Here is an 11,204-nt window from a genome sequence, read left to right as displayed (position 1 = left end):
TTTCTGACTCAAGCAAGTCATTATTTAGTTAATTTTTCAAACTAGCAATGTGAAATCTCTGGTGCATTCAGGCCACTTCTGCGTCTGTCCGCAACACCTTACTTGTCAGCAACAGCTGTTCTGACTCCATAATATTGGCAGGTCAGGGGCAATGCACATGTGCAGCACTTTAAATACAACAGAGAAGCAGAGAACATAGTGTTCCACTGCACATGAAAGCTGTTTACCTTTGGTGTGTCCCATATCGCATACTTAAAATTTTCAGTATACTCAGCTCCAAATGGAAAAAAAGTATGGGTAGTATGCAAAAACTGAGTATGCAAAAGTACCCGGATGACGTACTCAAATCAGTCAAGATTTTGAGTATGCGACTGTGGACACTTGCTGCACTCGTTTCATCAATAAAAATGGCGGCGGACAGCTGTGGTGAGTCGGTCGACACTGACTTGTACAGAGTCATCTTTACATTAAATAACGGGGACAAGTTTGAAATTCTGTGTGGACACAGGTTTGAAAAAATAAAATGACTTCTCTCCAACATGTTTTGCTAAATAGATCACACAAATAAACTCTACATATCATTGGATCTTCAGCCAATAGAAGGAGGACATTGCGTTGTCGGCGCCGATTGTGGCGTAGCAATGCGCGATGACCTGATGATGCGCTGTTTTACTGCTTCAACAAGCGCAGGCAAAAGGATGTGGTAATTAGCTGATGCTGATGCGGTGCTAGCCAGTAACAAATCAGTGTAGAAGAAGAAGACATCGCTTCTGGTGAGTGCGCCGCATGGCAGTGTGCAATTTGGGACAGCACTGCACCCTCGAAACTCGCACACTGTGTGATTAAGTACATAGTATGTTTAGTATACTCAATTTGAAAATTTGAAGTATGCAGTATGGAAGTATGCAATTTGGGACACACCAATAGTGTCTCTTACACAAAAGAGAAGAAGAAGAATTTATTTACAGAGTAGAGGTACTTGCAAAAGGAACAAGGACGTCATGGTGAAATGTTAAGTGTGCCTGGTGTTGTCTGTCAACTGCAAACAGCTTGACAGCAAAAGGCAAATTTGAAGAAGTAATATTGTGCTTGGCCACTAAGTATATCTCTCCAACTGCAACATGGCTGGAGGAGGAAAATGGTGATGCCGCAGATGATGCCACAACTCAGGAACAGCAAAAGGCTTTTATTTGACTACGTGGAGCTTTGCAAATATATCAGAGCTAACAGAAGTGTCCAGCTGTGGACTTCAGTTACTTAAGTGGACTCCAGGGCTGCAGACAGCTGACGTCAAACTGTATGTTCCTAGAGCTAACTTGATGTGGAAACGAAGTGCGAAACTGATGGAAATTAGTGGTGAGCAATATCAAATGCTGACCCTTCATCCATCTATAAAATAAGATACCCCAGTATCTCTCTGATTTTAAACTTAAGTGTATCACAAATTATCATTTAGATGGATATTGTGTCTGCCAATGTCTAAGTTACTTGCTAACATAAGCAATGAATCCAAAGGCCTTTTTCATTTTTTGCAAAAGTACTGTAACATTACCCAATGCTGCTCCAAATATGCATCAGTTTTGTGTAAAATTCCATTCCAGGTCTCTGGTGGTTGTTGATGAAGATTCCCTGCTGTTCTGTGTTTACCAAGCAGTGAGTATTTTTCTAGCAGCCTTTTATTTGCTCCACTTATGAAACACTTCCAGCTGATCTTTTCTCACACAGAGGTTAGGCACCACTGAGACATGATACACTTGCATCCTCTGGACATGAAAGAAGAAACAACACAGTAAATGTTTTGACAAATAGTGCAAGTGTTAAATGCCATGGTACAAGTTAATTTGTTTCATCTGCGATGGCATAGCAATTCCTTGCCTAAAGCAGTAACAGTGTTTTATCTCACTCGGATCAGGGAAGCAGCAATGCACAATGCACACAACCAGAGATTCCAGAGTTTTCCATAAAAATTCCTCCTATAGCTGGGTTTTTAAACTAAGCCTCAAAAGGGAAGAGTCAAGAGTTGCAATGTTAGTTTGCAGGGGAAATAACTCAAATGCTGTGTTATTTGCAGCATATCAATAGCACGTGAATATACTCGTGAATCTAACCTCATTTCTTTTAGTCCACTGGAATAATCAAAATAATTTCTTACATTTCTCGGTATGATTAGTGAGCTAGCTTGCGGAAAACATGACGTACGCTATCTAAAATAATCTTAGTTTCCAAGGTTTCCTTTAATTTCTTGTCTTTGACTATTCAGTTTCATTATTTTTGTCTGTTTTCATTAAAAGTAGATGCAAAGCACAGGAAAATTACAACTCGTCTGTAGGGTTGGGCTTCAGCGTTAAATGCTGTAGCTCAGTAGCTTGTGCCTGTATTTGTGTGTGTATGTAAATGATGTAGTCATCTTACCCCAAACATTTGCCGGAGGTCAGGGTCGCGAAAACGGAACGGTATGTTGGAGACATGTAGTCTTTTGGGCTGCTGCTTCTCCGACGAGTCACTTGGCTGCAGGTGGAGATGCTGGGAGCCCTCCGTCTGTGCAACATCCTCCGCCTGCTGTAGGGAAACACACAGCATGTCACAGATTAACTCCTGCTGTGGTAAAGAAAAATCCTGAGAGAAAAGGGCCAGAAAGATGCCGTTCTGGTTGATGTTTCAAATCGCAAACTAAAAGGAGCAGAACTGACAAAAAAGAGAAGGATGCTATGGAAGAGTCCATCCATCCATCCATCCATTTTCTACCACTTATACTGTTAAGGGTGGGGGGGGGGGGGCTGGAGCCTATCCCAGCAGCCTTCGGGTGAGAGGCGGGATTCACCCTGGACAGGTTGCCAATCCACTGCAGGGCCAACACATAGAGACAGACAACCTTTCACACTCACAGTCACGCCTACGGTCAATTTAGAGTATCCAATGAGCCTCGACCCCACTTACATGTCTCTGGACTGTGGGAGAAAGCTGGAGTACTGGAGAGAACCCACGCAGGCACAGGGAGAACACATAAACAAACAAACATGCCCGAGCCAGGGCCTGAACCCGGTACCTTCTTGCTGTGAGGCGACAGTGCTGACCACTATACCACCATGCCGCCCTTAGAGAAGAGTCATTCGAGTAAAATATGGTTGAAGCAGAAAAAATCCAAGATGATGGGTTGATGAACGAGGAGTTTGATCCCATTTTGTGACCAACTTTGACTTCAACTTGTGGCACCAGCAGAGCCCGCTGAACCAAGATCTCTGTGGTTCATGGATAGATATTAGCTGGAAGAAGTCATGGTTTACAAAGATTCTTTCCTTGAGTGGCAGTAAGCCCTAACAGCAAAGCACAATGAAAATGGAAAGTACGAGAAAGACAAAATGCAAAATAATAAACTAAAAATATGAAGTAACAATGAGAGATATGCTTTAAGTCAAATGTATGTAAATACAGTTTAAAAAATGGTAAAAATTTATACTGTACAATCAATGTGTGCAGATTTTCTTCATATTTAATATCATATGTAACTCACTCTTATTAAAGTGCTTCTGCAGTCCTGGATCAGAGAACAAAAAATGACTACTGGGGATCTTTGGGAGAGGTGCTTGTGCTGGGTGAGTTTGCAAAGCATGTTGCTCTCAAGATGAAGTTGCAGAACAGAACTGCAGGGGAGACTTTTTCCAAGCTTCCTTGTGTGTCTACAGTATTTCTTTTCACCTCATTTCGCTAGTTTCCCTCTGCCATGTCCGTATGTTTGTGTACTTGCATCAGTGGGATGGGTGTGGCTAAGTTCGCACTTCTCTTTTGCCTTCACAGGCCTGATAGCCATCTGCACACCTGGTTTCTATCAACTAATCAACCCTGCAGTACAGAGCTCCACAGTGATCAGCCACTTCAGTGCTGGAAACAAAATTCCTTCTCATATCCTCCATAGAGAAGTTGATCATTAGCCATAATATTGCAACCATGTAATGTTGACTCACTGTGAGCAAGCAGGTTGTGAAACTGTAATATGTGCGCCAGTAGTAGCCTGAATAACGGAGGATATCAACCTTGTTTTAAGAAAAACAGGTTTTTACTTGTAAATTTCAGAGAGTTACTGCGTCCCTGATTGGTGGAGTGTGCTGTTTTTACATTAACATGAATGACAAGTTAACCAGCAACAACAAATTGTCAGTTGATCACGAAATGAGGTTATTTCAAATAAGTCAGGGTCTGGGTCAGAAACAACGTTTGCAATGACTCATGTAGTGAGTAGTCTTCCACAGTCTTGTACCTTGCTCTTTCTCCATTTTCCCATTATCTTTTTTCTCGCAATCATTGGTAACATTTCACCTTCTTGCTGGTTGGTTTAGTTCCTGGTGTAAAACTTATGAAAAAAGAATTTGCTAAAATTTCATCAGAGGAATTGAACAAGGAATTTACCTCCACAACTGGAGCCATTCTGAAGGGTCAACTGTCACTGTTGAGCTCTAAAATGACAACAACCCAAGATTCTCAACCACTTCTCACTGAGTTGTCTGTCTGTGTCTGTCGGTGTTAAAGTTCATCACAGCCAATCTGTAATCTTGAAGTTGATTCTTATCCTGTCTTCGTCCCTCTGTCTCTTGTGGGCTGCAGTAGCTCATAGTCCCTGTCTACCTCCCCTGCTAACTAGGTATGGGACGGCAATTTCCAAATTACTGATTGAGGCCACGCACCAGAGATTTGACCTAGGTTGTGTATCAAAGTGAGTCCAATGAGGATAATGTCCACACCAAGGTTTGTGGGGGGGGGTCATTTCTCCTGAGGCAGTTGCCTAACCACATTTGTCTTTGAGGGCAATAAAAAATAAATAAATAAAAATGACCAGTTAAATAAAGCAAAGTCTGAAAAACTACCACAATTGTATAGCAATTGATTAAAAAGTTGTTGTGCTGAAGGAACACCAGAAAAAAGTGTGACCTGCAGGACACTGGAGGACTGGCAGAAAGGGTAACTGTGGTGCTAAGTGCCTGAAATGGACACTGAGCACAATTAGCCAGTACAGAGCCGGCCCAGAACTGGTTACTGTTGATACAGCACCAAGGAAAAGGAATTACTACAACATACACAAACTTTACCTATCACAATATAAGATGTGGAATTCTGTCAGGAAATAAAATAGAGATCATTCTCGGAAGGTCCCCCTTCGGACTGAGTTGTGCAACACACCACCAGACACAAGGTACCTGGGTTCACAGCAGTCAATTAGTGTCCATGCAGGACAGGGTATCAGGTGACCAATGCTAGGTGGCCATCAATACAGAGCAATCTCCTCAAGGTCTCTTTCTGTTCAATCTTCATAGGAAAAATACTGTCTTATATTTATAATATCAAGATGACGTTAGACTGAGGTGGTACGGACAGGACATTGTTGTGCAGGTTTCTTGAAAACTTGAAGCAACAGCAAAAGCACCCTGTGTGTGACTAACTCTGTATGGATAGACCACTCAACACCTCCATCCTGTTACACAATAGTAAAACTTGCAAGCCATCAATTACTATTAAGCTTTGACTTCCTGACTGAGCACCATTCTGCATTCAACCAGGCAACAATGGAAAGACAAACAGCATGTGAAATTCCTAACCGACAACAGTGGTTCCCTACTGGACCCTGTGAATGAAAACCCCCAAATTCTAGTATGGAAAACTGCTTCCTATTACAGGGACAGGTTTATGAAACAAATCTAATCCTTTTGTTGTTGTCTAGCTTGTTATTCATTGCTTTTCCCTTTGCCTCAAGATCACCTCTCACCTGACGGCCCCCACCTTCCAAACGTTATGCAAACTTCAGCCTGTGCACGCTCCCACTGCCTGTCTGACGCTGTCATCCACCATCACAAATCAAGCCTTTTCCTTTGTCAGCAGTCTTTTCCTCTCCACTCCACCTGACTTCTGGTGCCTCATTGCTGATGATTATTGTCATTCAGTCAAAAATGTAATTCTGCAGCTTCAGCGAGACTGTGTGCCATTATATTATAGTATATGCAGAGACAGGGTTTCACTTCCCTTTAGCAGGTGATGTATCATCCTGTGGAATCTCTGGCTATTGTTTGAACTGGGCATCGCCGAGAACATTCTGTTTACTTGCCGCAGTGGACAGCTGAATCAGTCCAAAACCCAAGCAAAAGATGTCGTAACCAACTAAATGGACTTCCAATGGCGTTTTATCACGAACACGGCAGCCAAGGAGTGGCCTGGGCAGGCAACAAAAAAAATGCACCTTTCTTACGTCAAATTTCTTGCCTCAACACCATAAAACCTTTTGGTGTAGCAAGCGATTGCATGTGTGGTACAAGGATAGCATTAACTGATCTGGTAGCACTTTGTTTCATTTACGGTAAACTGACTGTGTCAAAGATGCATGTGTGTCGTTATTGGGAATGTGCTTTACTGTTTAACCACGCACAACCACAGATGTTGTACTTGTAGTCACCAACGACTGTTTGATAAACAATTACATATATGCTGAATAATGAAATAAAAACTTAGCCATATTTATCAGATGAAGATGAGCCAAAGATTTATTTTACAGATCAACGTTATCATATTTGGGGGGAAAGAAAGCAATGTGCTGAGCCTGTGCTGACCTCCTCAGGTGAGCACCAATGTGTCAATATATGTTCCTGATGATGAATATGTCCATGTAGAAATGACAATGTGCTGTGCTGTATCTAATCTAAATCGATAGGCTTTCTCTGGTGTGCTATGTGAATATTCATGTGCTTATTGAGGGAACTTCTGAACAGCCCTCCTGATTACATCACAGATTTCCTCCTTACCACATCGGTGTGCAACTTTTTATTAATGGTTTATTAATGGCCTCATGGTTTATTTATCCCAGTTGATAAGAGAGAACTGTTGATCCCGTGTCTCCAAAGCCATATGTTTTGTTGAGCGTCCTGATACTGTGGGTTCCTTATTGGGGTTAGGGGTCGTCACACAGTCTATCTGCTTATTTCTTCTGACACATATGGATAAGAATCCACACAACCACTAGAGGTCCTTCTAAGGTAAAGGTAGACCTTTTTGCCGTCTGAAAAAAACAACCGATGATATCATTGTTTTTGTGAGGATGTTCTGTATTTGATCAAAGCTGACAGAGGCACTTCATCCTTCTACTGCAGCGTTGCTGTTTATGACATCTCCTCTTCGGCTGGACATACTGCACAGACACTGCTTTTTGATTAATTAGGAGAGGCAGTTAATTTCTTTAACTTCGGTACCACCATTCAATCTCATGAGATTTCATTTGTGGCCCATCTAAGATAGAAAAAAAAGGAAAAGTCAAACAAACCAACAACTAAGAGATGCAGACAAGAAGATGGGTCCCCCTTAGAAGTATCGGTCTGATCTTGTGTTATGTTTGCCTCTGCGTGTTCCAAGCTGTGCTGGCGTGTTGTTTGCAGTTGGAAGCAAAAAAGGGAGAGGGAGACAGAGAGAGAGAGAGAGCAGAAAGAGTTGATGTACATAATGTATCTGAACAACATGAGGATGAAGGGAAAAAGAAAGAAAGAATGAAAGAGAAAGAGATTGAGATGGAACGATGATGTCAGCTAAACCTGCACGATCAATGAGAGAGAAGTGCTGAAGGTAGCAGCATTCATACCAAGAGTGAGCGATATGAAGAGAGTGAGAGAGCAAGAGAGAGAGAGAGAGAGAGATGCAGGCAAGCTAAGTGCTGATTGAAGACAGAAGAGTAAAAATGGAAAGACAGGGAAGTGAGGATAATGGCATTACATCACACACACACACACACATACATATACACACATACATATACACACATACATAAACACACACACACACACACACACATATATACACAAAAGATGAATAGGCAAGGAGTGCTTTACTGAATGGATGCAGCAATAATCAGCTCCCTGTGTGAGTGTGTGCAGCCTCGTTTAACTATATTTGTGTGTGTGTGTGTGTTCCTGAGAGAGAAACAGAGCCGGCTAAACCTGACAACTTCAGATGACGGTTTGAGGGGTAGGACTTGGTTTTAGGGAATGCATATTAATAAATCAATGTCAACAACAGGTCAGATAGTCAGACCTCCTGTGTGTGTGTGTGTGTGTGTGGCCTCGTTTAACTGTTCTTTGTTCAGTGTGCTCTGACCTGGTGGCCTCATAAAATGACAGTTAAAAGGTCTAGACTTCAGAAGTTAGGGTTAAAATCAGGACAGGATTAGGGTTTGAGGGATTTTCAATACATCAATTGGATCCCAACTGTGTCTTTCTGTGTTTTTTAGGGAACTGTGTGTGTGTGCGTGTGTTTACCATGGCCAATGGCAAGGATTGGCCAAGGATCAGGACATTCTGATGATACAGTACCCTCCCTCTCTTGAGTTCCAGTTTTGAGAAAAACTGAAGCCCTCCACTGTAGCCGATGGCATAGCCTTACATTCCCCTCCCTGGACTACGTACCCAGTCAGTGCACTCTCAACATCACATTTCCTCCTGAATATAATCAGATGTCCTCTGGTCTGAGCTATTAACCTAAATGAAACAGTGGTTTTACTAGTACCAGCTCAAACACCAAAACAATTTTACTCCATGTCAACCACCATTACTGGAAGTACATGAAGGAAATCAACACAGTGGAATAGAGTGCACCGCCATCTAATGTTTCAATTGTATAACGATAATGCAACACAGTCAAACCACCAGAAGTACTTGTCTGGTCATGTTAATTGGTCACAGGATATACTGTAGCCCTTCTTCATAAACAGTGTGGTCAGGCACAGCATAAAGGAATATTAGATTAATAGCTCTAGCCGAAAATATACCCCTCTGTGTTGAAATTGATAGTATATTGACATTTGCATCAAGTGAAATGCTCATGGTAGAACTAGACTTGGTAGCAAGAGTGATCTTAGTTTTTAGGAACACCTGTCAACAATAACAAAAACAAGATGTTGATTTAGAGGAATAATTCGTGGTAGATGCAATATTCTGAAGCCCTTCACAGCTAATATGCAAAAGTTATTTAAAAAATTAAGTATGGAATTCTTTACCCTCTGCTTTGCAGAAATTAATAGTAAAATGTGTTTTTAAAACAGCTCAAAATACAGTATGTCCATCTGAATAAGTTTCAATAGTTCATCTGTATGGATAATAAAGAGTTGAATAAATTGTATTGTATTGATAAGTTCTGTACTATGTGAGTCAACAATGAAGCTCATCTCCTCCTCACACTGTAAATCTCTCCCCATCGGCTCATGCTTTCCTCACCTCCCTTACCGGAGCTGAGCTGTATTCCACTGAGAGTCTCCTTTGCTCTGTTTTTGCCTTTTAATTTTGTTAATTGCATGATAATCAAGCCACATCTGCCTTAGCAGAGGAGCAGAGGTGGGGTGTAATTAGAAAGGTGCGGTGCTTTGTGTCAGAGGAGGTAAAGGGGGATTCTCACGTAGAAGCTCCCAGATAAATTACTGAAAGTGTCTGAAGCGTGGTCGTGACTACTGATGATAAAAGTCCAGACAGTGATTTACCACATCCATTACACTCAGAAGATACAGTAACACTTATAGCTGTTTCATCAGTCATTATTAAAGCATTTGCACAAATATGTGATCTGTCTATATGATTCAATATAAAGAGAGAGGTTTATCAATAATAAATGAATAATCAATGAACGCTGGAATGGATCAGCTCCAGCAGATAAATTCTCTTGTAAATCAGCAACTTCATATAAACGCGGGAGCCGCACGTTTTTTTTCCTCTGCTATAAATGTTATATTCTTTCAAGGAAGATTCAGGATACTATTCCTAAAATAATGGAGCAAAAACAGCTGCGGTCAAATAAAAAAAAAAAAAGTAAAAACACTCCTAAAGGCACGAGTCCTGTAAAAGATAATAACTTTGAGACAACAGTTGTATATGAGGGCGATCCACAATACTGCATTGTTGAGGTAAAAAGATAAATGATGATAAAAGTGTTGAAATGTTTTTGTTTAGATGTGCTCTTCCCCGTGGCCATAACCCAACATTCTACTGGATTTGGTCAAGAACCAGCCTGGTAATTTGTATGGAATACTACTAAAACACAGTAAGGGTGAGAGACCAAAAGAGTTAAAAGACTGACAATGTCAGGTAGCCGATTAGTTGTGCGGGCTACGCGATTGGGAGACGATGGTTTTCTCTAGGGAAAAAAAAGGAAAAAATGAACAGCTCCCACAAATGCTTCCTTGAACTTGTTAAGGTTAAACCAAGTTACATGGAAGATGACTATGTATTTAAAAGTGATCACAGTGGAAGGAAAAGGATACCAAGATTACTAGCAGCGCTGGGTTGCACCAAGCATGTGTAGATTCAGATGTTGCACGGCTCAAATGTCATTTCATAAAAGAAGTCATGTTATCGATGCCTTCACTAAGACTGTTTAACTACACGTCATCACTGACACGTTTCTAAGGTGAAAGTCAGCAGCAGTGACCTATAAAATCATTTTGTGTTCAGTGATTTTTGCCTTAAAATACAATCAGCTATGCTTTATTACGATTTTTTTTTTTCCAAATCTGGATTTGATAGTTTTTTTTAGAAAAAAAATCTGATCTGACTCTGTTCCTCACCGACAGTTGTGAGCCAACATCGCTCTGTCTCAGGTTTGCTCTTCTTCACAATACTTACTGGCTCCATTCCTGATTTTCGAACATCGCCACGCTCCGACCCCACCAACTGTTAGTAGCAACATAATACACTGGTCCTGTAACTTGTGTTTTCTCTCTCATCATCTCTGCCTGTCAGTCAGGTCCTGTGTCCCCCACTTTGTCCTACTTACTAAGGCTTTTCCTCCAGTCCAAATTCTTGCTTGTGTTTTACGTTGCTTTGGACAAAAGCGTCTGCAAAATGATATTACAGAATTGTAGAATTCAAAGGTTAGAATAATTCTGAAACTGACAAGGTTACAGCTTGAAACATATACTTTGCCCGTAGGAGGTGAGAAACCCAAAGTAAAACAGTTATTTTGGAAGATGAAGAGGAACAAATTATTGATGTGTTTTGTGTGTCAGCAACATGTTCTCCATGATAATTTACACTTATTGTACGGTTATGAATACTTAATTTTTGTTTTCTATGAGTGGAGGTTTTAATGTTATGGTTTGTAGCTACTGTTCCAGGAAGGCTATGCTTGTAACATTTATTCAGATTAATGACAGAAATTTCACAAATCGCAAGGAAAGAGGAGATCCACACGGT

General features: G+C 41.1%; 1 protein-coding gene across 8 annotated transcripts in view; it reads right to left on the bottom strand.

The window, feature by feature from the left end:
- rbfox3a (RNA binding fox-1 homolog 3a) overlaps positions 1 to 11,204 on the bottom strand; it is a 661,616-nt gene that overhangs the window by 59,128 nt on the left and 591,284 nt on the right. For 7 of the 8 annotated variants that reach the window (XM_086195774.1, XM_086195768.1, XM_086195771.1 and 4 more), the window contains one exon: positions 2,413 to 2,559. In XM_086195774.1, the coding sequence (XP_086051900.1) occupies positions 2,413 to 2,559 (147 nt within the window). The remainder of the gene's footprint in view (positions 1 to 2,412; positions 2,560 to 11,204) is intronic. The other variant, XM_086195772.1, reaches the window with a different exon arrangement.

This window comes from Aulostomus chinensis, chromosome 23, assembly GCF_037954235.1.
Source record: "Aulostomus chinensis isolate RoL2024-O1b breed Wild chromosome 23, RoL_Achi_v1.0, whole genome shotgun sequence".
NCBI classification, from domain to species: domain Eukaryota; kingdom Metazoa; phylum Chordata; class Actinopteri; order Syngnathiformes; family Aulostomidae; genus Aulostomus; species Aulostomus chinensis.
The sequence above is the reverse complement of the archived record's forward strand: the minus strand, read 5'-3'. Positions and strand labels throughout refer to the sequence as shown.